This window comes from Poecile atricapillus, chromosome 4, assembly GCF_030490865.1.
Source record: "Poecile atricapillus isolate bPoeAtr1 chromosome 4, bPoeAtr1.hap1, whole genome shotgun sequence".
Taxonomy (NCBI): Eukaryota; Metazoa; Chordata; class Aves; order Passeriformes; family Paridae; genus Poecile; species Poecile atricapillus.
Window position 1 is genome coordinate 75,884,721 of NC_081252.1, and position 26,545 is coordinate 75,911,265.

General features: G+C 56.6%; 1 protein-coding gene and 1 long non-coding RNA gene across 4 annotated transcripts; one reads left to right on the forward strand and one right to left on the reverse strand.

The window, feature by feature from the left end:
- Positions 1-92: 92 nt before the first annotated feature.
- Positions 93-18,693, forward strand: CCT7 (chaperonin containing TCP1 subunit 7). 3 transcript variants are annotated; one of them, XM_058837419.1, is made up of 13 exons: positions 93-223; positions 2,289-2,442; positions 3,883-3,989; positions 6,062-6,187; positions 7,483-7,535; positions 9,127-9,298; positions 10,257-10,421; positions 11,305-11,493; positions 11,979-12,076; positions 12,719-12,851; positions 14,524-14,730; positions 18,194-18,387; positions 18,654-18,693. In XM_058837419.1, exons 1-13 carry the CDS (start codon positions 218-220, stop codon positions 18,676-18,678), a joined length of 1,629 nt encoding a protein of 542 aa, XP_058693402.1. In that variant the 5' UTR covers positions 93-217; the 3' UTR covers positions 18,679-18,693. The 3 variants fall into 3 exon arrangements, with proteins under 3 accessions (XP_058693402.1, XP_058693401.1, XP_058693403.1); XM_058837418.1 differs by lacking the exon at positions 18,654-18,693 and having other exon boundaries at positions 18,194-18,443; XM_058837420.1 differs by lacking the exons at positions 18,194-18,387; positions 18,654-18,693 and adding an exon at positions 14,884-15,034 and having other exon boundaries at positions 14,524-14,813.
- Positions 18,420-18,979, reverse strand: LOC131578570 (uncharacterized). Its single transcript, XR_009277525.1, has 3 exons — positions 18,760-18,979; positions 18,607-18,701; positions 18,420-18,524 (listed from the first exon to the last, which is right to left on the reverse strand). It is a non-coding gene; the product is annotated as an uncharacterized LOC131578570 (long non-coding RNA).
- Positions 18,980-26,545: the final 7,566 nt, after the last annotated feature.

The window sequence follows — 26,545 nt, forward strand, 5'->3', positions numbered from 1 at the left end:
CCACCGCTCTCCTTCCTATTGGTCTGCGCCGCCATCAATCACGCGCGAGCCGGCGCGGGCAGCTCGCTGTCACCGCGGTGTCCGCTGCCAAATAACGCTCCATTGCAAGTGCGCTCTCTTCCCTCCCTGCCAAATAGTGATCCACTGCGGCCCGCCCCGGGAAGGTTCTGGGCGTGCGCGGTGCATTGTGGGGGGCCGGGAGCCAGCAGCCGCCGCGATGATGGTGAGTGACCCCCGCGCCGCCATCCGTCCATCCACTGCCATCCATCCACTGCCATCCATCTATCCATCGGCCGCCATCCATCCATCCGCTACCATCCATCCATCCATCCATCGGCCGCCATCCGCCGCCATCCGCCGCCATCCGCCGCCATCCCCGCCATCCCCGCCTCCCGCCCCGCCGCACGGCCCGCGGGGCCCCGCCCGCCCCCGGGGCCCGGCTGTGGAGCGGTCACGGCGGGCCGGGCTTGGGGATGGACAGCGCGGGCCTGGCGGAACCGGGGCTGTGGCGGGCGGGCCGGAGCCGGAGCCGGGCTGGAAGGGATGGGAGCGGCGGCCCGGAGCTGCCCCCGGCCCGGAGCTGCCCCCGGCCCGGAGCGGCCCCCGGCCCGGAGTTGCCCCCGGCCCCGAACTGCCCCCGGCCCCGGAGCTGCCCCCGGCCCCGGGGCTGCCCCCGGCCCGGAGCTGTTCCCGGCCCCGAACTGCCCCCGGCCCGGAGCTGCCCCCGGCCCGGAGCTGCCCCCGGCCCGGAGCTGCCCCCGGCCCCGGAGCTGCCCCCGGGGCCCCGCGGTGATGCCGGAGCTGGATGTGTCTCCAGCCTGACTTCCCCGGGGAGAAACGGTTCCTTTTCTCTTGAGGTTCCTGCTCTGCTGGGTGTGGAGGGAAGCTGTACGTTTTCTTCCACAAAATCTTCCCAGGTTTCGGGAATCACAGAGCAGTCAGGGCTGGAGATGACTCAGTTCATCCCCTGCCCAGGCAGGGGCAGCTGGAGCGGGTGACACGGGGATATCCCGGTGGGTTTGGGATGTCTCCAGAGAGGAACACTCCAGGCTCTCCTGTGCAGCTGTCCCAGGGCTCTGTCACCCTCCCTGGAAAGAAGTTCTTATGTTGAGATGGAACTTTTTGGTTTAATTTATGTCCTATTATTGGGCACCACCAAAAAGAGTCTGGCACCAACCTCTTGGCACTGCCTAGGAGAGGTTTGTATGGATTGATGGGATCCCCTCTCAGCCTTCCCTTCTGCAGCCTGGCCAGGCCCAGCTCCCGCAGTCTCCTCATGGCAGAAATGCTCCAGACCCCAAAGATGTTCTTTGTGCCTGACACTGATCCCTCTCCAGTAGCTCCTTTTCCTGTTCTCGTGCCCCCTCAGTGCCACAAGCACAGTTTATACAATAATTCTGTGCCAGCTTTGTGCCTGCTGGCAGCTGTTCTGAACCGGTGCATCCCAAGTTTGGCTGTGTTTGGGCTTTGTCTGAGCTCTGCCTGTCAGATGGTTGCAGCATTCATGGGATGGTTTGGGTTGGAAAGGACCTTAAAACCCACCCAGTGCCTCTGTCCGTGCCATGGGCAGGGACATCTCCCATTATCCCAGATTGCTCCAAACTTTGGTGTCCACCCTGTCCTTGGATGCTCCTGGGGATGGAGCAGCCAGAGCTTCTCTGATGCTTCCAGCACCCAGATTTGGTTCTTGACTGTCTCTGTAACTCCTGCATGTTCTGTCTCCTCCAGGCCAGCATCAGGTCAGAGCCTGGCTGGGCAGGGCTGCCCCAAGGAGCTGCTGTTATTTTTTAACAATCACCGTGTGCTCCCTGGGGAGCAGCGTGGGAGCTGCCAGGGCTGTGGGAGCAGCAGGAGGCAGCTGGCTTGTGTGGAGCACAGGAATTGGGAGTGTGTTTCTGCACAGTTCTTGCTGTGTCTGTCGGGGAGTTTGTGTAGGGAGTTTGCTGCGGGTTGTTGTGCTTGGGATGCGAGCTGTGCTGTGCTTGTCCTGCAGCCAACTGTTGAGAAACAGCCAGTTTATTCACCAGCTTTCACAGAAGTAAATGTGAACACCGTTTATTTCTATTATTAACACACCTTTTATAGGGTTCTACAGGGTCTGCGGGCAGAGCAAGCTACTATTGGCTAACACACACAATTTACATTTTTTCTCCTACACACAATATTGTTTTGCTTTACTCTCTCTTCTGCAGGCAAGTTTCACGGATTTTAGCCCTTAATATCATGACTTATTTCAAAGGCTGGTTTGTGCAGACAGGCCTTTACTAATATATAAAATATATCCACAGCCAACTCCGGTTATCCTGCTGAAGGAGGGCACGGACACCTCGCAGGGCATCCCTCAGCTGGTCAGCAACATCAACGCGTGCCAGGTGATCGCCGAGGCCGTGCGCACCACGCTGGGCCCGCGCGGAATGGACAAGCTCATCGTGGATGATCGGGGTACGGCGGCTGCTCACGCTGATGGGAGCACAGGGCACTGCAGCAGCCACAGCCACGCTGGGATCGGCCTCACAGCAGAGCCTCAGCTCTGCCTCAGTGACCCTGGAAAGGCTGGTCCAGCTGAGGGTCCCTGTGAGCTCCCTGGGGAGATGCAGTCAGAGGGGCTGGATGTGCCCAGTGTGGGTCTGTGCATGTCCCTGGAAAGGCTGGTCCAGCCTGAGGGTTCCTGTGAGCTCCTTGGGGAGATGCAGTCAGAGGGGCTGGATGTACCCAGTGTAGATCTGTGCAGGACATGTCCCTGGAAAGGCTGGTCCAGCTGAGGGTTCCTGTGAGCTCCCTGGGGAGATCAGTCAGAGGGGCTGGATGTGCCCAGTGTGGGTCTGTGCAGGACATGTCCCTGGAAAGGCTGGTCCAGCCTGAGGGTTCCTGTGAGCTCCCTGGGGAGATGCAGTCAGTGGGGCTGGATGTGCCCAGTGTGGGTTTGCAGGACATGCCCCTGGAAAGGCTGGTCCAGCTGAGGGTTCCTGTGAGCTCCCTGGGGAGATGCAGAGTCAGAGGGGCTGGATGTGCCCAGTGTAGATCTGTTCAGGACATGTCCCTGGAAAGGCCAATCCATCATGAGGGTTCCTGTGAGCTCTCTGGGGAGATGCACTGGGTACATCAGTGGGGCTGGATGTACCCAGTGTGGGTCTGTGCAGGACATGTCCCTGGAAAGGCTGGTCCATCCTGGGGGTTCCTGTGAGCTCTCTGGGGAGGTGCAGTCAGTGGGGCTGGATATGCCCAGTGTGGGTCTGTGCAGGACAAACAGAGAGTCTGGAACCCATCTTCAGGTATTTTTGGTCATCTCTGTTTTTAAATGAGGCTCATGAGAGCTGTGGAGTTACTCAGCAGTTGTGGCTGGGTGTGAGGTCAGTGCATGTTCCTGGGTTGATTTTTAATCTTTTTTTTTTTTTTCTGGGGTGTGATTTAGAGATGAGCTTTGCCCTCACTTTGAAAAGATTTTTATGAAGTCACCAAATTAATTATTTTTTATTTTTGTTACTGAAGAGTGGAGTGAAAAGGCTTAATATTGTTTTTAAATAGCTTTTACAAATAGGAACTGTAAGAAATCATTTTTCAGAAAGATCATTTGATTTAAATGTATCTTACGATGGCTAATACAATTTCTAGGCTCTTCATGCGAGTATCAGAGTAGAATATGGTTTTATCTGTCTGGGAAGGCCTTTGAGAAGAGGGAAATGAATTCCAAGCCTTTGTTGGTGTGGAAAGTTGTTCTGCTGTCAGACTGACTTCACTGAATCTGCTCCACAAATGGGCTGGAAGGACTCGGTTCTGGTGGAGCAGAGGAGCCTGCTGAGCTCTCCTGAGAGCCCCAGGGATGAGGTTTTACCCCTGGTAGTGTCAGGCTGCCTTTAACTTCCTTTTCTCCATCAACCCCAGGCAAAGCCACCATCTCCAACGACGGGGCCACCATCCTGAAGCTGCTGGACGTTGTCCATCCTGCCGCCAAGACCTTGGTGGACATCGCCAAATCCCAGGATGCAGAGGTGGGAGCGGAGCCTGGCTGTGCCTGGGGTGCAGCACGGAGCAGCTCGAGTGGCAGTGCTGCCCTGGGCTTGCTGGGAGTTGCTCTTGGAGTGCTGGGATTTATTCTGTCTGCTCTGGAGCCAGGCTGGGAGAGCTGGGAATGTTCCCTGGAGAAGGGGAGGCTCCAGGGAGAGCTGGGAATGTTCCCCTGGAGAAGGGGAGGCTCCAGGGAGAGCTGGGAATGTTCCCCTGGAGAAGGGGAGGCTCCAGGGAGAGCTGGGAATGTTCCCCTGGAGAAGGGGAGGCTCCAGGGAGAGCTGGGAATGTTCTCCTGGAGAAGGGGAGGCTCCAGGGAGAGCTGGGAATGTTCTCCTGGAGAAGGGGAGGCTCCAGGGAGAGCTGGGAATGTTCTCCTGGAGAAGGGGAGGCTCCAGGGAGAGCTGGGAATGTTCTCCTGGAGAAGGGGAGGCTCCAGGGAGAGCTGGGAATGTTCCCCTGGAGAAGGGGAGGCTCCAGGGAGAGCTGGGAATGTTCTCCTGGAGAAGGGGAGGCTCCAGGGAGAGCTCAGAGCCCCTTGCAGGGCTCGAAGGGGCTCCAGGAGAGCTGGAAGGGGATAGGGACAGGAGCCAGGGAATGGCTCCCAGTGGCAGAGGGCAGGGCTGGGTGGGATTTGGGCAGGAATTGTTCCTGGCAGGGTGGGCAGTGCCTGGCACAGGTGCCCAGAGCAGCTGGGGCTGCCCCTGGATCCCTGGCAGTGCCCAAGGCCAGGCTGGACACTGGGGCTGGAGCTCCTGGGACAGGGGGAGCTGTCCCTGCCATGTCTGGGGTGACACTGGGTGGGGTTTGAGGTCACCCCAACCCAGACCACTCTGAATCACTGAGGAATTCAGCCACAGATCTGTGAGCAGAGAAAATCCTGAGCTCTGGAAGCTCTCCAGTGGTTTTGCAGCTGCTCTCAGGTGGTCTCTGCAGTGTGAGGGTGGCACAGCGTGGGGGTGACACTGGGGGGGTGACACTGGGGGGTGACCCAGTGTGAGGGTGGCACTGTGGGGCTGACACTGTGAGGGTGACCGAGTATTGGGGTGGCACTGTGGGAGTGACACTGTGAGGGTGACACAGGTACTGTTGGGGTGACTCAGTGTGACGGTGGCACTGTGGGGGTGACACAGGTTCTGTGAGGGTGACCCAGTGTGAGTGTGACACTGGGGGGGTGACACTGGGGGGGTGACACTGTGGGGGTGACACTGTAGGGGTGACACAGGTGCTGTGGGGGTGACCCAGTGTGGGGGTGACACTGTAGGGGTGACACTGTGGGGGTGACCCAGTGTGAGGGTGACACTGTGGGGGTGACACTGTGGGGGTGACCCAGTGTGAGGGTGACACTGTGGGGGTGACACTGTGTGAGGCTGGCACTGTAGGGGTGACACTGTAGGGGTGACCCAGTGTGAGGGTGACACTGGGGGTGACACTGTAGGGGTGACGCTGTAGGGGTGACGCTGTGGGGGTGACCCAGTGTGAGGGTGGCACTGTAAGGGTGACACTGTGGGGGTGACACTGTAGGGGTGACACTGTAGGGGTGACACTGTGGGAGTGACCCAGTGTGAGGGTGGCACTGTAAGGGTGACACTGTAGGGGTGACACACTGTAGGGTTGACACAGGTACTGTGGGGGTGACATTGTGGGGGTGACCCAGTATGAGGGTGGCACTGTAAGGGTGACACTGTGGGGGTGACCCAGTGTGAGGGTGACACTGTAAGGGTGACACTGTGGGGGGTGACCCAGTGTGAGGGTGGCACTGTAAGGGTGACACTGTAGGGGTGACACACTGTAGGGGTGACACAGGTACTGTAGGGGTGACACAGATACTGTGGGGGTGACACTGTGGGGTGACACTGTGGTGGTTCCCCAGTGTTGAGGTGACACTGTGGGGGTGGCACTGTAAGGGTGACACTGTGGGGGTGACCCAGTGTGAGGGTGGCACTGTAAGGGTGGCACTGTGGGGTGACACTGTAGGGGTGACACACTGTAGGGGTGACACAGGTACTGTGGGGGTGACACTGTAGGGGTGACGCCGTGTCCCCTGTGGCTGCAGGTGGGGGATGGCACCACGTCTGTGACCCTGCTGGCAGCCGAGTTCCTGAAGCAGGTGAAGCCCTACGTGGAGGAGGGGCTCCATCCCCAGATCATCATCCGAGCGTTCCGCACGGCCACGCAGCTGGTGAGCCACGGGGGGCTGGGACAGTCACACTGCCAGGGAAATGCACCTGGCACCGGGTCTGGGCAGTGCCCACTGCCATCTCCTGCTGCCAGTGCCCACTGGCACCACTCTGCACCTCTGGAGAGCTTCCTTTGGGGCTCTTCCCAAGGAAGAAGTATTGGAGTGTAAAAACGCTCACTCACGGTGAGAGACTTCTCCAGGGTCAAGCTGTTCAAGTATAAACAATTTATTATAAAGGTAAAAGGAGGGGAGACCCGTGTCCACCACCAGCCTCGGTGTCCACATGGTCCAGGGGAGGGGAGAGAACAGGGGGAGCAGGGGAGGAGAGGTTGGGAAAGGGGAGGGAGGAAGAGAACAGGTAGAGCAGGGGAGGAGAGGTTGGGAAAGGGGAGGGAGGGAGTAAGAGAACAACAGAGGGAAAGAGGGAAAAAGCAGAGGGAGAGAGCAGGGAAGACGAGAGGGGTCAGAGCAGGGAGAGGGGGCTGAGAGTTAAGAGTGGGGGAGAGGGGTAAGAGGTAAAGGGAGAGAGGTTCAGAGGTAAGAGCTAAGAGAGCGAGGCTCTTTTTACAATCCAATATATCTATTTCTATAGTGAATATTCTAATTCTTAGTAACCAATCACCATGAGACACACCCACTAAAGAATTTACATCCAGCCTATGGGCTTCCCTATATTAACATACAGTTAATTTTAGACTCTACAAAATTTTACAAATTCTTTCCTTGCTTCTTTACTTTTGTACTTTTCTATCAGCAGAAGGACATTGTTTTATCAACAGGGATTCTCCTTCAACTGGCTAGGTTATTGTCCTTTGGTCATATAGTAACCAGTACTCTGTATCTTATGACTCAAAGCAGGCTTTCATTTCTATCTCAATTCTAGGCCTCATACCTTCAGAATCTTTTGTTAAACAATCACATTCAGAAGGTTTCCCTGCTTCATCTTCCCCAACAAAGAAGGAATAAATGGAAAGCTTGTTTTCCATTCTTCTGTTCTCTGCTATCATTTATTGAGCCATGTTGGGCCCATTAAGCTGATTCTTGGAGGTTCATTCCCCAATAGCCCTTTGATTCCCAGGATCTCTGCTGAAAACAGAAACAGCAGAGCAGCTCTGAGCCTGCTCCTCATTTATTGGTGTATCCTTGGAATTACTGAGCTGGCAGGGGTGGAATAACTTAAACACTTGTAACTTCAGTTGGAGCAGAGAACAAAAGATAAAATACAAAGAGAGAGTTTGGAGCTCTCAGCAGCTCAGGAGCATAAATCATTAATCCAGCTGTTTCCTTTTTGCCAGGCTGTGAACAAGATCAAAGAGATCGCTGTCTCTGTCAAGAAGGAGGATAAAGAGTAAGTTTTCCTTGGAGGTGACCTGTTTGTGTCCTGGGCTCCAGCTGTCAGGGTGCTCCTGAATTCGGGCTCCAGGTGGCTCCTGGAGCTGCAGCCCCACAGTGGGGTTGTTCCCAACATCCCTGGAATTTCCTGCTCCCCCAGGGGCAGTGCTGTGCCCTCACTTGGCTGCAGGGGATGATGTAGGGCAGTGTCTCCCAGCACTCAGGGAGGAAGCTGGGCACCAAAATAAGTGGCCTGATTTCTTTTTTGCAGCGGTGGAGTCTTGGAGCTCTTGCTGCAGTCAGTGGCAATGTTAAATCTCAGCACTTCCCTGAGGATCAGATCCCTTTTTAGCTGTTACACAGCAAGGTAGATAGCTCATAGCAGTGATCCCTTCAGCTGAGGTGAGAATACTGGAGTTCCTTTCCTCCCTGGATTTTAACCTCTTGTTCACTTGATCTTGCTAATACCTGCAGTTAATTTGAAGTATTTCAACTGCATAAGCATCTTGAATAAACCAAAATGGGCTGTCCAAACCCAAGTGCTTAAAAAACCACTGGGAAAAATCCCAGATGTGATCCTGTGATGGGAAATAGAGTGGTTCCCATGGGGGACAGAGCCTGGCAGCTGGAGCCACATCTCCCCACCCCCTGTGTGTCACCCCTGAGCTGCACATGCATTACCTGAGTTAGTGCTTCAGGCAATCTGCTGCCTTTAGAGGCTCTCAGAAACACCTTCCTGCCTCGGCATGAAGGAAGGCACCTGTGATTTTGGGATTTTAGGAGCATAAAAACCCACCAGCCTCGTCAGGGCTGGGCTGCTGCTCCAGCTCTGAAGAGGAGACTGGGATTTGTCAGTCTGGGGTTTGTCAGTCTGGGATTTGTCAGTCTGGGATTGTTCTTCCCATTGACAGGAGGGAGCTGATCTTTGCCTCTGTCAGGATTTTGGGCTCCTCATGACAAGACGGACCCTGAGGGAGCTGGGAGGGGGCTGGAGAATTGCTGAGGGAGCTGGGAAGGGACTGGAGAATTGCTGAGGGAGCTGGGAAGGGGCTGGAGAATTCCTGAGGGAGCTGGGAAGGGGCTGGAGAATTCCTGAGGGAGCTGGGAAGGGGCTGGAGAATTCCTGAGGGAGCTGGGAAGGGGCTGGAGAATTCCTGAGGGAGCTGGGAAGGGGCTGGAGAATTGCTGAGGGAGCTGGGAAGGGGCTGGAGAATTCCTGAGGGAGCTGGGAAGGGGCTCAGGCTGGAGCAAAGGAGGCTCAGGGGGAATTTCTGGCTCTGCACAAGTCCCTGGCAGGAGGGGACAGCCGGGGGGGATTTGGGATCTGCTCGCAGGGAACAGGGACAGGAGGAGAGGGAACGGCCTCAGGGGAGCTCAGGGTGGATTTTGGGAATATTCCTACATGGAAAAGGCAGGGGTGGAGTGGAGTGCCCATCCTTGGGGGGATTTCAAAGCCCTTGGATGTGGCACTTGGGGACGTGGTGCAGTGGTGGCCTGAGCAGTGTTGGACTGAATGATCTTAAAGGTATTTTCCAGCCTAAACCTGTGTTTGGAGTTTGTGAAAAGATCTGGCAGGTGACCAAACCTTTGTTTTTGCTTTCCTGCAGTGAGCAGAGGAGTCTCCTGGAAAAGTGTGCAGCCACAGCCCTGAGCTCCAAGCTCATCTCCCAGAGCAAGGAGTTCTTCTCCAAGATGGTTGTCGATGCTGTGATGATGTTGGATGACTTGTTGCAGCTCAAGATGATTGGGATAAAGAAGGTGCAAGGAGGAGCTTTGGAAGTAAGTGTTGGAGCCTTCCTGAAGGGCTGGGGGACAGAAATCCCAGCTCTGGTGCTGCCTTGGCTCTAGCAGAAGTGCAGCCTGGCTTGACAGTGTCTGTTGGAGAATTCCCAAAGTGGAACAAAGCTGTTGGTGTGAGGAGGAAGCTTGGCAGATGGGGCTGGGTGTCTTTTCCATAGGTAGAGGTTCTGGTTTTTGAGCTAAATACACTCTTCACCTCACTGCAGCAAAAGCTGTAGCTGATAAAATTCCATTTATCTCGCCACAAATATTTTGTTTGGTTTTTTTTTTTTGGTGGGAAATCTTTGTTACTTGTGGATCCAAAAGTCCTGGTTGTATGTAGGATTACTGGGTTGGGAAAAATGCAAGGAAGACCTCATGAAGCTGATTTAGTGGTGGGCAGGGCAGGTGTGGCTGGAAAACTTGTTGTGCCTGGGATACGTGGCAGGGGATTGGTCCTGGCTGTGGGACAGCCCCTGGGGAGAGGGAAATTCAGATCCTGATTTCTTCACCCAGGAAATGGAGGAGCTGATGCCAGGGAATGGTGTTGGACAGGGCTCTCCTGCTGCAGAAAATCCAGGAGGTGGTGATGGAACTTGGAAAGACAAATCAGAGCAAAAACCATCCCCCAGTGGGGCTGTGAATGAGAAATATCCAAAAGTTCAAAGAGGAGAAATGGGAAAGAGATCAGGGAGAGAACTGATTGCTCCTCTCCTTGATCTTCAAGATGTGTGAGGAGTGTTTGGCTGTGCAGTTTTGAGAGCTAGAGAGGAAACTGCTTTTGTGAGCTGAAAGAAATCCTTGCTGCTCATTTCCTCTAAAAGTGGGTTAATCAAAGGAGACAGTGCTTCATTTGTAAATGAGGCCTCTGGAATCAGGGAGTGTCCTGTGGGAGTTGTTATTAACCCTGTGCAGAAAACCTCAGGAGCTGAGCCTGAGGCAAATCCCTGTGTTCCAGGACTCGCAGCTGGTGGCTGGAGTTGCCTTTAAGAAAACTTTCTCCTACGCTGGGTTTGAGATGCAGCCCAAGAAGTACCAGTCCCCCAAAATCGCCCTGCTCAACGTGGAGCTGGAGCTGAAAGCTGAGAAGGACAACGCCGAGGTCAGAGTCAACACAGTGGAGGTAAGAAAGAGCCCCAGGGGAGCCTGGCCTGGCTCCCTGGCCCTGGCACACCTGGGGCTGCTCATCCCCTGGGAGAGGTGAGATGGGAGGGCTGGAGCCAGGCTGGGACAGCTGGGAATGTTCCCCTGGAGAAGGGGAGGCTCCAGGGAGAGCTGGGAATGTTCCTCTGGAGAAGGGAAGGCTCCAGGGAGAGCTGGGAATGTTCTTCTGGAGAAGGGGAGGCTCCAGGGAGAGCTGGGAATGTTCCCCTGGAGAAGGGGAGGCTCCAGGGAGAGCTCAGAGCCCCCTCCAGGGCCTGAAGGGGCTCCAGGAGAGCTGGAGAGGGACTGGGGCCAAGGGCTGCAGGGACAGGAGCCAGGGAATGGCTCCCAGTGCCAGAGGGCAGGGCTGGATGGGATCTTTGGAGGGAATTCCTGGCTGTGAGGGTGTTGAAGCCCTGGCACAGGGTGCCCAGAGCAGCTGGGGCTGCCCCATCACTGGGAGTGTCCAAGGTGAGCTGGGGTGGGGTGGAAGGTGTCCCTGCCCATGGCAGGGGTGGCACTGGATGACCTGTAAAAGGTCCCTTCCCACCCAAAGCTTCCCATGATAAGTGAGTTTTCCTTCTGCCCACGTTTGGAAACGCCTGGTGGGCTGTGCTGCCCTTGGGAATGAGCAGACTGGGAATCCCAGCAGGTTCAGGACACGTTGGTGGCCCCAGCTGTGCTGAGCCAGCAGCTCAGTGCTGAGTGGCCTTGCAGGGCCAGTTTGTGCAGCAGGTTTGGGGTGCTGCAGGAGCCCCTGAGGGGTCAGCAGGCGTTGGGCAGTGCTGCAGAGCTGCTCTGTGCCAGGATGTGTGTGTGGCACCCCTGGCACAGGGACACCTGTCCCCCTCCCCTCCTGCCAGGATTACCAGGCCATCGTGGATGCAGAGTGGAACATCCTGTACGACAAACTGGACAAAATCCACAAGTCAGGGGCCAAGGTGGTGCTGTCCAAGCTGCCCATCGGGGACGTGGCCACCCAGTACTTCGCAGACAGGGACATGTTCTGTGCCGGCCGCGTCCCGGAGGAGGATCTCAAGAGGACCATGATGGTGAGAGCTGCCCTGGCCTGCAGGAAAGGCTTTGTTCCCAGCTCTGACAGCCCAGGCTGGGCACAGCAGCTCGCTGATCTCACTGCTCCTCAGGGGGATTTGAAAGGACAAGGCTCTTCCTGGTGGGATGAACAGTCCCACACTGCCAGCGTGGTGGGACATGGAAAGATCTGATCAGTGCATCAGTGGAGGTTTATTTTCCTGAGTTCTTCCCTGTTCCATCATGAGTGGTTTTTTTCTGAGCTTTCTTTTTGTATCTCCTGGCCTCTGGAGCCTGTGAGTCAGCACCTTGAAGCTGCATAATCTTATTTTCCTGTCGAGGGTTGGTGTGGGTCTGAGGAGAGGGAGGGAAAAGGGTTTTCCTGAATCTGCAGGATGTGTTTGCAGCAGCTCAGCAGCTGGGCTGTCCCTGAAGAGCGGAGCCTGCAGGGAGGTTGGTGTGGATTGTCAGCACTGGTAAATTTGTGTGTCTCCATTCCCTGCAGGCCTGTGGGGGATCCATCCAGACCAGTGTCAATGCCCTGTCAGATGATGTGCTGGGCCACTGTGAGCTCTTTGAGGAGACCCAGATTGGGGGAGAGAGGTAAAAACACCAGCTGCAAACCTGTAATGCTCTGCAAGCCCTCTCATAGCAGGTGGAAAAGGTGGGGTCAAAGCATTGGCAGGGTCAGCATCTCTCAAGCTGTTGAGATGAAAACAAGGTTGTTCCAAAATGTCTATTTTATTGTAGCCAGAATTGAGGCTTTTTGAGGCTGAGGGAGGGGGCAGGAGCAAGATTTTATTGAGTTCCAGGCTCTTGTAAATGCTGTTAAAAATCCATGTTTATTCTGCAGTGCCGTGTAAAAGGCACAGAGGTACTGTTGCATTTGTAATGGAAAACCAGCACATTTTGGGGCTGATTGTGGCACTCCTGTGATGTCCCAGCTTGACACTCCCAGGTGAAGCTGGGGACAGCTCCTGTTGCTGGAGGAGCTGTTTGGGGCTGTCTGCTGCCCTCCTGGGAGCAGCAGTTCAGTGTCAATCCCTGGCAACAGGAAAAGGATGGATTTTCCTGGGTCAGCTGGAATTTCACTTCGGTGTTCCCTGGCTCGGCTCCTCCTCGGTCCGGGATCCTCTGGGGCTGTGAGGCTGCAGGGTTGGCTCTGTTCCCACACTGCCTGTGCAGCAGCAGCAGCAGCAGCAGCAGCAGCAGCTTCTCCTCCACACCACACACTCCCTCTGGCAGGTACAACTTCTTCACGGGCTGCCCCAAGGCCAAGACGTGCACCATCATCCTGCGCGGGGGCGCCGAGCAGTTCATGGAGGAGACGGAGCGCTCGCTGCACGATGCCATCATGATCGTCAGGAGAGCCATCAAGGTGAGCCATCCTGATGGTCAGGAGAAAGGTGAGCCCTCATGATGGTCAGGAGAAAGGTGAGCCCTCATGATGGTCAGGAGAGCCAGCAAGGTGAGCCATCATGATGGTCAGGAGAGCCATCAAGGTGAGCCATCATGATGGTCAGGAGAGCCATCAAGGTGAGCCATCCTGATGGTCAGGAGAAAGGTGAGCCATCATGATGGTCAGGAGAGCCAGCAAGGTGAGCCCTCATGATGGTCAGGAGAAAGGTGAGCCATCATGATGGTCAGGAGAGCCAGCAAGGTGAGCCCTCATGATGGTCAGGAGAGCCATCAAGGTGAGTCCTCATGATGGTCAGGAGAAAGGTGAGCCCTCATGATGGTCAGGAGAAAGGTGAGCCCTCATGATGGTCAGGAGAGCCATCAAGGTGAGCCCTCATGATGGTCAGGAGAAAGGTGAGCCCTCATGATGGTCAGGAGAGCCATCAAGGTGAGCCCTCATGATGGTCAGGAGAAAGGTGAGCCCTCATGATGGTCAGGAGAGCCAGCAAGGTGAGCCCTCATGATGGTCAGGAGAAAGGTGAGCCCTCATGATGGTCAGGAGAAAGGTGAGCCATCATGATGGTCAGGAGAGCCATCAAGGTGAGCCCTCATGATGGTCAGGAGAGCCATCAAGGTGAGCCCTCATGATGGTCAGGAGAGCCAGCAAGGTGAGCCCTCATGATGGTCAGGAGAAAGGTGAGCCATCATGATGGTCAGGAGAGCCATCAAGGTGAGCCCTCATGATGGTCAGGAGAGCCATCAAGGTGAGCCCTCATGATGGTCAGGAGAGCCAGCAAGGTGAGCCCTCATGATGGTCAGGAGAAAGGTGAGCCATCATGATGGTCAGGAGAGCCAGCAAGGTGAGCCCTCATGGTGGTCAGGAGAAAGGTGAGCCCTCATGATGGTCAGGAGAGCCAGCAAGGTGAGCCCTCATGATGGTCAGGAGAGCCATCAAGGTGAGCCCTCATGATGGTCAGGAGAGCCATCAAGGTGAGCCCTCATGGTGGTCAGGAGAGCCAGCAAGGTGAGCCCTCATGATGGTCAGGAGAGCCAGCAAGGTGAGCCCTCATGATGGTCAGGAGAGCCAGCAAGGTGAGCCCTGAGCTCCCCTGCCCTGCCAGGACATCAGCACAGCCACAGCTGCTGAGAGCTCCTCATGCCCCAGGCCGTGCTCAGGGCTCTGACATTGAGCAGCATCTCCTGCCTTGACTCAAGCACAGCTCCTTGGTGGCGTTTCCAGCCATTTTCCAGGCATTCCTGCACTTCTGGACAGCTGGAGCTCCTGCTTGCTCCATCCTCCCCCTGAAGGGAGCAATCTGGCTGTGCTGGGTGGATCTTCACAGGAGATTGAACAGCAGATTGATGGCACGTGTGTGTCCACGCCCATAAAGCCACTTGACCCCTCTCTTGGTGTCCCCTCTGAGGGCACGACAGTCCCCTGGCTCTGAGGGCAGGCTGGGGGTACCATGAAAAGTCCAGGGCCTCTCTGGGTGGGTGTTTGCTCCTGGGTGGCACTGCCAAGCTCTGGGTGTTTCTGGGTTACACAAAAACGTGTTGCTGGAGGAATGGAGGAGTCAGGAGCCCTGACCCAGCCCTGACACAGCCCTGACCCAGCCCTGACCCAGCCCTGCTGCTCTGCCGTGTCCCTGCAGAATGACTCGGTGGTGGCCGGTGGTGGGGCCATCGAGATGGAGCTCTCCAAGTACCTGCGGGATTACTCACGAACCATCCCGGGCAAGCAGCAGCTGCTGATCGGAGCCTATGCCAAGGCCCTGGAGATCATCCCCCGGCAGCTCTGCGACAACGCCGGCTTTGATGCCACCAACATCCTCAACAAGCTGCGAGCCAAGCACGCCCAGGTACGGCCCCGGGGGTCCCAGGGTTCCTCAGAGCCCATCAGAGCCGGTGTGTGCAGCTCAGCCATGTCCCCAGGGATCACAGGGTTCCTCAGAGCCCATCAGAGCCACTGTGTGCATCTCAGCCGTGTCCCCAGGGGTCCCAGGGTTCCTCAGAGCCCATCAGAGCTGGTGTGTGCAGCTCAGCCGTGTCCCCAGAGGTCCCAGGGTTCCTCTCTCCTGGACTCTGTCAGAGCCGGTGTGTGCAGCTCAGCCAGCTCAGCCGTGTGAGAGCCGTGTCCCCTTTGGTTAAACGCCCTGTTTGTGTCACATCACAGCCCCTGTTTGTGTGGGCCTGGCACAGGCTGCTAGGAATGGAAAGGAGCTGTTTTCCCTCTGATGCAGCTGTCGAGTGACTTCCTGAGCTGTGATTTGCTCTCAGAAGCGCAGCATTTGTCAGGAAGGTGCTGCTGTGTTGAGCATTAAAGGAAGCGGAGTGCAGGGATCGGCTGAGCCGAGCGTTTTACACAGGCTGGAGGTCCTGAGTGCTGATCTTGGGGAGATCCCAGCTCCAGTGCTGGGAGGTTGTCCCTTGGATTCTGTCACCCCCAGCACATTTCACCCTGCTGCTGATGGTGGGGCCTGAAGTGAGGGTGCAGAACCTGGGCAGTGAGACAGGAGCACAGGGACACTCAGAACTGAGACAGGAGCACAGGGACACTCAGAACTGTGAGACAGGAGCACAGGGACACTCAGAACTGTGAGTGACCAGCACAGGGACACTCAGAACTGTGAGACAGGAGCACAGGGACACTCAGAACTGAGACAGGAGCACAGGGACACTCAGAACTGTGAGACAGGAGCACAGGGACACTCAGAACTGTGAGTGACCAGCACAGGGACACTCAGAACTATGAGACAGGAGCACAGGGACACTCAGAACTGAGACAGGAGCACAGGGACACTCAGAACTGTGAGACAGGAGCACAGGGACACTCAGAACTGAGACAGGAGCACAGGGACACTCAGAACTGTGAGACAGGAGCACAGGGACACTCAGAGCTGTGAGGAGCAGCACAGGGACACTCAGAACTGTGAGACAGGAGCACAGGGACGGACACTCAGAACTGTGAGACAGGAGCACAGGGACACTCAGAAGTGTGAGACAGGAGCACAGGGACACTCAGAACTGTGAGACAGGAGCACAGGGACACTCAGAACTGTGAGACAGGAGCACAGGGACACTCAGAACTGTGAGTGACCAGCACAGGGACACTCAGAACTGTGAGTGACCAGCACAGGGACACTCAGAACTGAGACAGCAGCACAGGGACACTCAGAAGTGTGAGGGGCAGCACAGGGACACTCAGAACTGTGAGACAGGAGCACAGGGACACTCAGAAGTGTGAGACAGGAGCACAGGGACACTCAGAACTGTGAGACAGGAGCACAGGGACACTCAGAACTGAGACAGGAGCACAGGGACACTCAGAACTGTGAGGAGCAGCACAGGGACACTCAGAACTGTGAGTGACCAGCACAGGGACACTCAGAACTGTGAGGAGCAGCACAGAGACACTCAGAACTGTGGGGCAGGAGCACAGAGACACTCAGAACTGAGACAGGAGCACAGGGACACTCAGAACTGTGGGACAGGAGCACAGGGACACTCAGAACTGTGAGACAGGAGCACAGGGACACTCAGAACTGTGAGTGACCAGCACAGGGACACTCAGAACTGTGAAGCTTCCACGGCTGCAGGGCAGGGATGCCCAGGGAGGTTTGGAGTGCCCGTCCCAGGAGGTATCCAGGGAAGGACTGGAGGTGGCACTCAGGGCTGGGGACAGGGTGGGCCACAGGCTGGGCTGGATGGTCTGGGAGGGCTTTTCCAGCCTCGGGGACTCTGTGATGCTAAACTGGAGCGAGCCTCTTCTGAAAGGCATCACTGGCTCTGGTGGCTGACAGCAAAGACTTCTCACTTTGGATTTCTGTGCTTTCTTCACACACTTTGGATTTCTGTGCTTTCCTCGCACACTTTGGATTTTTGTGCTTTCCTCACACACTTTGGATTTCTGTGCTTTCCTCACACACTTTGGATTTCTGTGCTTTCCTCACACACTTTGGATTTCTGTGCTTTCCTCACACACTTTGGATTTCTGTGCTTTCCTCACACACTTTGGATTTTTGTTTTCCTCACACACTTCCTTCACAGCAGAACACAAGGGTCGTTCTGGCCTCTCCCTTCACCTTTGCCACCCAACCCCATGACCTTTGTCCCCCTTGTCCCCTCTGTCCCCCAGGGTGGGATGTGGCACTGACCCCTGTGTCCCCTGTGTCCCCAGGGTGGGATGTGGCACTGACCCCTGACCCTGTGTCCCCAGGGTGGGATGTGGCACTGACCCCTGACCCCGTGTCCCCAGGGTGGGATGTGGCACTGACCCCTGTGTCCCCTGTGTCCCCAGGGTGGGATGTGGCACTGACCCCTGACCCTGTGTCCCCAGGGTGGGATGTGGCACTGACCCCTGTGTCCCCAGGGTGGGATGTGGCACTGACCCCTGTCCCTGTGTCCCCAGGGTGGGATGTGGCACTGACCCCTGTCCCTGTGTCCCCAGGGTGGGATGTGGCACTGACCCCTGTCCCTGTGTCCCCAGGGCAGGATGTGGCACTGACCCCTGTCCCTGTGTCCCCAGGGTGGGATGTGGCACTGACCCCTGTGTCCCCTATGTCCCCAGGGTGGGATGTGGCACTGACCCCTGTGTCCCTGTGTCCCCAGGGTGGGATGTGGCACTGACCCCTGTGTCCCCTGTGTCCCCAGGGTGGGATGTGGCACTGACCCCTGTGTCCCTGTGTCCCCAGGGTGGGATGTGGCACTGACCCCTGTGTCCCCTATGTCCCCAGGGTGGGATGTGGCACTGACCCCTGTGTCCCCTGTGTCCCCAGGGTGGGATGTGGCACTGACCCCTGTGTCCCCTGTGTCCCCAGGGTGGGATGTGGCACTGACCCCTGACCCTGTGTCCCCAGGGTGGGATGTGGCACTGACCCCTGTGTCCCCAGGGTGGGATGTGGCACTGACCCCTGTCCCTGTGTCCCCAGGGTGGGATGTGGCACTGACCCCTGTCCCTGTGTCCCCAGGGTGGGATGTGGCACTGACCCCTGTCCCTGTGTCCCCAGGGCAGGATGTGGCACTGACCCCTGTCCCTGTGTCCCCAGGGTGGGATGTGGCACTGACCCCTGTGTCCCCTATGTCCCCAGGGTGGGATGTGGCACTGACCCCTGTGTCCCTGTGTCCCCAGGGTGGGATGTGGCACTGACCCCTGTGTCCCCTGTGTCCCCAGGGTGGGATGTGGCACTGACCCCTGTGTCCCTGTGTCCCCAGGGTGGGATGTGGCACTGACCCCTGTCCCTGTGTCCCCAGGGTGGGATGTGGCACTGACCCCTGTGTCCCCAGGGTGGGATGTGGCACTGACCCCTGTCCCTGTGTCCCCAGGGTGGGATGTGGTACGGTGTGGATGTCACCAACGAGGACATCGCAGACAATTTCTCGGCGTGTGTGTGGGAGCCGGCGGTGGTGCGCATCAACGCGCTGACGGCGGCGTCGGAGGCCGCGTGTCTGGTGGTGTCCGTGGACGAGACCATCCGCAACCCCCGCTCCAGCAGCGAGCCTGCGCCCCGCGGCCGCGCCCGCGCCCGGCCCCACAACCACTGAGAGTTCATTAATTAAACCTTGTTAATTAACAGCCTGGCCCACAGTCACTGCCTGCGCCCCGCGGCCGCGCCCGCGCCCGGCCCCACAACCACTGAGAGTTCATTAATTAAACCTCATTAATTAACAGCCTGGCCCACAGTCACTGCCCGCGCTCGGCCCCACAACCACTGAGGGCATTGGTTCATTAATTAAACCTCATTAATTAACGGCCTGGCCCACAGTCACTGCCTGCGCCCCGCGGCCGCGCCCGGCCCCACAACCACTGAGGGCATTGGTTCATTAATTAAACCTCGTTAATTAACAGCCTGCGCCCGGCCCCACAACCACTGAGAGTTCATTAATTAAACCTCCTTAATTAACAGCCTGGCCCCACAGTCACTGCCTGCGCCCCGCGGCCGTGCCCGCGCCCGGCCCCACAACCACTGAGGCTTCATTAATTAAACCTCGTTAATTAACGGCCTGGCCCCACAGTCACTGCCTGCGCCCCGCGGCCGCGCCCGCGCCCGGCCCCACAACCACTGAGAGTTCATTAATTAAACCTCATTAATTAACAGCCTGGCCCACAGTCACTGCCTGCGCCCCGCGGCCGCGCCCGCGCCCGGCCCCACAACCACTGAGGGCATTGGTTCATTAATTAAACCTCGTTAATTAACAGCCTGGCCCACAGTCACTGCCTGCGCCCGGCCCCACAACCACTGAGGCTTCATTAATTAAACCTCGTTAATTAACGGCCTGGCCCCACAGTCACTGACCCCGGCCCACAGTCACTGACCCCAGCCCGGCCCCACAACCACTGAGGGTATCTGTGCGTTAATTAAACCTCAGTAATTAACGGCCCCACAACCACTGAGGGCATCTGTGCGTTAATTAAACCTGGGTAATTAATGGCCATTAAACCTCATTAATTAACAGCCCGGCCCCACAACCACTGAGGGGCATCTGTTCATTAATTAAACCTTGTTAATTAACAGCCTGGCCCCACAGTCACTGACCCCGGCCCACAGTCACTGACCCCAGCCCGGCCCCACAACCACTGAGGGCATCTGTGCATTAATCAAACCTCAGTAATTAACGGCCATTAAACCTCGTTAATTAATGGCCTGGCCCCACAACCACTGAGGGCATCTGTTCACTCATTAAACCTCGTTAATTAACGGCCTGGCCCCACAGTCACTGACCCCAGCCCAGCCCCACAACCACTGATGGGCATCTGTGCATTAATTAAACCTCATTAATTAACGGCCATTAAACCTCATTAATTAACGGCCCAGCCCCACAGCCACTGAGGGCATCTGTGCATTAATTAAACCTCAGTAATTAACAGCCTGGCCCCACAACCATTGAGGGCATCTGTTCACTCATTAAACCTCATTAGCTAACGGCCCCACAACCACTGAGGGCATCTGTGCACTCATTAAACCTCATTAATTAATGGCCTGGCCCCACAACCACTGGGAGTCATTCATTCACTCATTAAGCCTCATTAATTAACAGCCTGGCCCCACAGTCACTGACCCCAGCCCAGCCCCACAACCACTGAGGGCATCTGTTCACTCATTAAACCTCATTAATTAATGGCCCAGCCCCACAACCACTGAGGGCATCTGCGCACTCATTAAACCTCATTAATTAACGCCCCAGCCCCACAACCACTGAGGGCATCTGCGCACTCATTAAACCTCATTAATTAACAGCCTGGCCCCAGAGTCACTGACCCCGGCCCCACAGCCACTGACCCTCACAACCACTGAGGGGCATCTGTTCATTAATTAAACCTCGTTAATTAACGGCCTGGCCCCAGAGTCACTGACCCCGGCCCCACAGCCACTGACCCTCACAACCACTGAGGGGCATCTGTTCATTAATTAAACCTCGTTAATTAACGGCCTGGCCCCAGAGTCACTGACCCCGGCCCCACAGCCACTGACCCTCACAACCACTGAGGGGCATCTGTTCATTAATTAAACCTCGTTAATTAACGGCCTGGCCCCATAGTCACTGACCCCAGCCCGGTCCCAGAGCCACAGACACTGGCCCAGCCCCACAGCCACTGAGGGGCATCTGTTCATTAATTAAGCCTCATTAATTAATGGCCATTAAACCTCATTAATTAACGGCCCGGCCCCACAGTGGGGGTCATTCATTCACTCATTAAACCTCATTAATTAAAAGCCCAGCCCCACAACCACTGACCCTGGCCCAGCCCCACAGCCATTGAGGGTCATTCATTCATTAATTAAAGCCTGTGGTTAATTAATTAGCAGCCACAGGCAGCTCTGGGCCCTGGGCTGTGCTGGGCACTCCCTCGGGAGCGTTCCCTGCTGGGGCTGGAGGTGACACGGGGACAGCTGGGGCTGGAGGTGACATGGGGACAGCTGGAGGTGACATGGGGACAGCTGGGGCTGGAGGTGACATGGGGACAGCTGGGGCTGGAGGTGACACAGGCACAGCTGGAGGTGGCACGGGGACAGCTGGAGGTGGCACAGGCACAGCTGGAGGTGGCACGGGGACAGCTGGAGGTGGCACAGGGACAGCTGGAGGTGGCACAGGCACAGCTGGGGCTGGAGGTGACATGGGGACAGCTGGAGGTGGCACAGGCACAGCTGGAGGTGGCACAGGGACAGCTGGAGGTGGCACAGGCACAGCTGGGGCTGGAGGTGACATGGGGACAGCTGGAGGTGGCACAGGCACAGCTGGAGGTGGCACAGGGACAGCTGGAGGTGGCACAGCTGGGGCTGGAGGTGGCACAGGGACAGCTGGAGGTGGAGGTGGCACAGGCACAGCTGGAGCTGGAGGTGACATGGGGACAGCTGGGGCAGCTGGAGGTGGCACAGGGACAGCTGGAGGTGGCACAGGAACAGCTGGAGGTGGCACAGGGACAGCTGGAGGTGGCACAGGCACAGCTGGAGCTGGAGGTGGCACAGGCACAGCTGGAGGTGGCACAGGGACAGCTGGAGGTGGCACAGGGACAGCTGGGGCTGGAGGTGACAGCTGGGGCTGGAGGTGGCACAGGAACAGCTGGAGGTGGCACAGGGACAGCTGGAGGTGGCACAGGGACAGTTGGAGGTGGCACAGGGACAGCTGGGGCTGGAGGTGACAGCTGGGGCTGGAGGTGGCACAGGAACAGCTGGAGGTGGCACAGGGACAGCTGGAGGTGACACAGGGACAGCTGGAGGTGGCACAGGGACAGCTGGAGGTGGCACAGGAACAGCTGGAGGTGGCACAGGCACAGCTGGAGCTGGAGGTGGCACAGGCACAGCTGGAGGTGGCACAGGAACAGCTGGAGGTGGCACAGGCACAGCTGGAGGTGACACAGGCACAGCTGGAGGTGACAGGCACAGCTGGAGGTGGCACAGGCACAGCTGGAGGTGACACAGGGACAGCTGGGGCTGGAGGTGGCACAGGCACAGCTGGAGGTGACACAGGCACAGCTGGAGGTGACACAGGCACAGCTGGAGGTGGCACAGGCACAGCTGGAGGTGGCACAGGGACAGCTGGAGGTGACACAGGCACAGCTGGAGGTGGCACAGGCACAGCTGGAGGTGACACAGGCACAGCTGGAGGTGGCACAGGCACAGCTGGAGGTGGCACAGGGACAGCTGGAGGTGGCACAGGCACAGCTGTCCCTGTTTGTGCTGATCTGTTTCTCCTGCTGGGCACTGAACCCCGGCTGCAGCAGCACAAACACAGCTGGGCTCGGTGGCAGATGGGGCTCTCCTCTGTCCTCTCTCCTCTGTCCTCTGTCCTCTGTCCTCTGTCCTCTGTCCTCTGTCCTCTGTTCTCTGTCCTCTGTCCTCTGTTCTCTGCTCTCTGTTCTCTGCTCTCTGTTCTCTGCTCTCTTGTCCTCTGTCCTCTGTCCTCTGTTCTCTGTCCTCTGTCCTCTGTTCTCTGCTCTCTGTTCTCTGCTCTCTGTTCTCTGCTCTCTTGTCCTCTGTCCTCTGTCCTCTGTTCTCTGTCCTCTGTCCTCTGTTCTCTGCTCTCTGTCCTCTGTCCTCTGTCCTCTGCTCTCTGCTCTCTGTTCTCTGTCCTCTGTTCTCTGTCCTCTGTTCTCTGTCCTCTGCTCTCTGTCCTCTGTTCTCTGCTCTCTGTTCTCTGCTCTCTGTCCTCTGTCCTCTGTTCTCTGCTCTCTGTCCTCTGTTCTCTGCTCTCTGCTCTCTGTTCTCTGTCCTCTGTCCTCTGTCCTCTGCTCTCTGTCCTCTGCTCTCTGTTCTCTGTCCTCTGTCCTCTGTCCTCTGCTCTCTGCTCTCTGTCCTCTGTTCTCTGTCCTCTGTCCTCTGTCCTCTGTTCTCTGTTCTCTGTCCTCTGTCCTCTGCTCTCTGTTCTCTGTCCTCTGTCCTCTGTCCTCTGCTCTCTGCTCTCTGTCCCCTGTTCTCTGTCCTCTGTTCTCTGTCCTCTGTTCTCTGTTCTCTGCTCTGTTCTCTGTCCTCTGTTCTCTGTCCTCTGTTCTCTGTCCTCTGTTCTCTGTCCTCTGTCCTCTGTTCTCTGTTCTCTGCTCTCTGTTCTCTGCTCTCTGCTCTCTGTTCTCTGTTCTCTGTCCTCTGTTCTCTGCTCTCTGTTCTCTGTTCTCTGTCCTCTGTTCTCTGTCCTCTGTTCTCTGTCCTCTGTCCTCTGTTCTCTGCTCTCTGTTCTCTGCTCTCTGCTCTCTGCTCTCTGTTCTCTGTTCTCTGTTCTCTGCTCTCTGCTCTCTGTTCTCTGTCCTCTGTCCTCTGCTCTCTGTTCTCTGCTCTCTGCTCTCTGTCCTCTGTTCTCTGCTCTCTGTCCTCTGTTCTCTGCTCTCTGTTCTCTGCTCTCTGCTCTCTGTTCTCTGTCCTCTGTCCTCTGTCCTCTGCTCTCTGTTCTCTGTCCTCTGTCCTCTGTCCTCTGCTCTCTGCTCTCTGTTCTCTGCTCTCTGTTCTCTGCTCTCTGCTCTCTGTTCTCTGTTCTCTGTTCTCTGTTCTCTGTCCTCTGTTCTCTGTTCTCTGTTCCGTTCTGCACGGTGACTCCTCAGGGCTGGAGCTGCTGAACCTTTCCTGCTGTTTTTTGCCCCGTTTCAGAGCAGGTGCTGTGCTGAGAGCAGGACAGGCTCCACACACGTGCCAGGAGTGCTGGCATGGAGCACTGTGTGGGTGTGCTTGGAGCTCCGGGCTGTTCTCTGTGAGATTTTACCTGGCTTCTGCCAAAAAATGTGGGACATTTTCATTTTCCTTTGTGTTTCATGGAAGGAGGCTCAGGGAGAAGCTGTGTGACAGCTCCAAGGATGGATCCCGGCGTTTGGGGGGACTCTGACAGGAAAATGGTGCTGGGAGAACAAGGGGGGGCTTGGGTCTGCTGGGTGACAAGTGTTAAATGAGGACAGTGGAGGAAATACAGAACCATGGGATGGTTTGGGTTAGAAAGGACCATAAAGATCATCCAGGGACACCTCCCACCATCCCAGGCTGCTCCCAGCCCCATCCAGCCTGGCCTCGGACACTGCAGGGATCCAGGAGCAGCCACAGCTTCTCTGGGCACCCTGTGCCAGGTCCTGCCCACCCTCGGTGCCCCCCTGGGTCCCTCTTTGTTCCCTGGGTCCCCCTTGGTGCAGTGCCCCGTGCCAGGGACCTGCAGGGGAGGCAGGGGGACGCTTCCAGGAGGCCCCAAACTGGTGTCACTGGTGTGGGTCCAGCGTGACCCCCGGCAGAGTGGAAACCCAGCTCAATCTCCAGAGTCTTTATTCAACACCGAGTCATAAAATAGCTCTTTACACGCTTCGCTGGGGGGCATTTCTCTGTAATTCTTTAAATACACATTGTTTACACTTGCCAAAGTTTCAAAGCAACAACATCAAAGTGCGTCTACAGGTGAGAGTTCCAACCAAAGTGCTAAAAACACGGACTCCTGGCCGGAGCTGGGCCCTGCTCCCACCAAAGCCCCGGATCCTCCCGTCCCACCCGCGCTGCTCCCCCATCCCGGCGCTCCCCAGGACACGGCTCCGGCAGATCTCGCACCAAGGGCCCGGTTTAGCATCGAGGGACCAGGGGATGGGGGGGAAAAAAGGGATGTTTGGTTCTCCAGACACTGGCACATCGCTGCAGAAAGACTAAAATAGACCTAAATTTATATAGAGTTAAAAAAATAACTTGGGAGGCCACGGGCACCTCTGGGGAGGGGAGGTCGCTGTTCAGGGCCCCTGGGGGCTGTAGGGAATGATTCCAGTTCCTGGATTTATATATCTCTATTCTCTGCACTGATTATCTCCTCTGATTATCTCAAAGCAAACTGTGCATCGCCCCTTCCCTTCCCAAAAACTGCCCCACACCATTGCACCCACTTGTCCCCGGCCCCAAGCTGCCTCGCTCCCCTCCAGGGGCTCCATCCCGAGGCTGCATTAGAAAACCCCTTTTTTTTTCCCTTGCTTTTGGGCAGTTTTCCCTCCTCGCTGCTGCAGCAGCTTTTCCCCAGTGCTCTCCCACCCTCCCCAGGGATGATTTTTTGCCTCCCGCTGATGGGGGAGGTCCATCACCACCTCACAACACCCTGCAGTGCTTCACTCACAACAAACCATCTCAGCTTCCCAAAATCCCCCTGCTCCCTGGGATTTTTTTTTTTCCCTTTTAAAGCACTTTCTCATTTGGCACCAATTCCTGGATGTTTTTGCTCCACCCCAACCTGCTGCTTCCCAAAATGAGGCTGAAGCGATGCTCCAGCTCCCGGGCTGGGGCCTCCCCTAAGAGCTGAAAGAAAACATCTGTTAACCACTTTGGGAGCCATTACCAACACATCTCCTGGGGTTTTTTGGTTCTGTTTTCCCTAAATCCAGGCTCCTTTGGAGGATCCAGACAAGCCCCTGCCATGGCCTTGGTGGCAGCAGGGACCAGGACACGCTGCAAGAAGAGGGACAAAGGTTTCAAACCCTCACTGGGCAGAGCCAGCCTGGGGGCTCCCGTCCCCCTCAATCCCCAACACCCCGGAGCCCCAAAGCTCAGGGATAAGGCAGGAGGAGGCAGCTGATCCCCAGAGCATTCCTGGGGCTTGGAATGATGGGCAAGAGTGAAATCCAACACCAGGGAGACACAAAAACACGGATTTGGGATAGCTTTGGACCCCGAGCTGGCTTTGGTGATGTTGTTCCTCTTGAAATCCCTGACCAGTACCCAAACTCAGGTGAACATCAGCCATGGGGGAAACTTCAGGAAAACACATTAGAAAAGGAATAAATCTCCCCAAAACCGGCCCTGCAGGAGCCAGGCTCGGAAGCACTGTCCATGCAGCCCCTGGCAGCTCTGACCCCAATCCTGTGAATCCGTGGATTTCAGCGGGGATTGTCATCGCAGAGCCCCCCTGGCATGTCTCAGGAGGGCTGAGCTGAACGTGCTGTGAGATTTGAAGGCTTTCCCAGGAAATCTGGGAAATTTCTGGCTGTTTCCATCCCTTCCAGAGGGCTGAGGTGAATCCGTGGCTGGAGCCTCACACCGGGCAGGACAAGCAGCAGGGGCAGGATCCATCTGACATCTCAGAGCCGTTAATGAGCTCGTTAGCAAGCTGGGCAATTAGGAGCCACCAGGAGGACCCTCATTCCCATCACTCCTGTCACTGTGCCTTCATCCCCAGCTGAGGAGGAGGAGGATGAGGAAGGGATCCATTCCAGCCCCAGCAAAACAGGGAGAAACCTCCACTTCCCATCTTCTACTCCTTGAACCTGCTCAAGGCCTTGTGGCATCAGAGTTTTGTAGAAAGGGGGCTTTGCTGAGCTGGATGTTTTGGGAACACCCCAAGGAGAGGTGAGGGGTTGATCTGCTCTGGGGATGCACCAAAGCACCAAATCCAGGTGAGGATCCTGCCGAGGATCCAAAGCCCTGGTGGCAGCCGAGGGATGGGGATGTCACAGAGTCACCCACGCTCCACACGCACAGCACTGACCCTGCTGGCACAGAAATCTTCTCTGAGGGTCCTCAACACCTCCTGTCCTTCCATCACCTCATCCTCACCTTCCCCTTCCCCAGGAGAGGTTCCAGGCACCAGAGCATCCAGGCTTGGCCCACGGCTGGGCCACCAGAGTCTTTAAGCATAGAGTGTATAAACATGCTGAGTATATAATTTTCCTTTAAAATCTTTTTTTTTTTTTTTTGTTCCTCTTCTCTTTATAGAAATAAATACGTACTTTGTTTTGTTTTG

Coding starts and splice junctions, on each gene's coding strand:
- CCT7 (XM_058837419.1), top strand. Junction 11,494..11,978: donor ATCTCAAGAGGACCATGATG/GTGAGAGCTGCC, acceptor CATTCCCTGCAG/GCCTGTGGGGGATCCATCCA. Junction 12,077..12,718: donor ACCCAGATTGGGGGAGAGAG/GTAAAAACACCA, acceptor TCCCTCTGGCAG/GTACAACTTCTTCACGGGCT.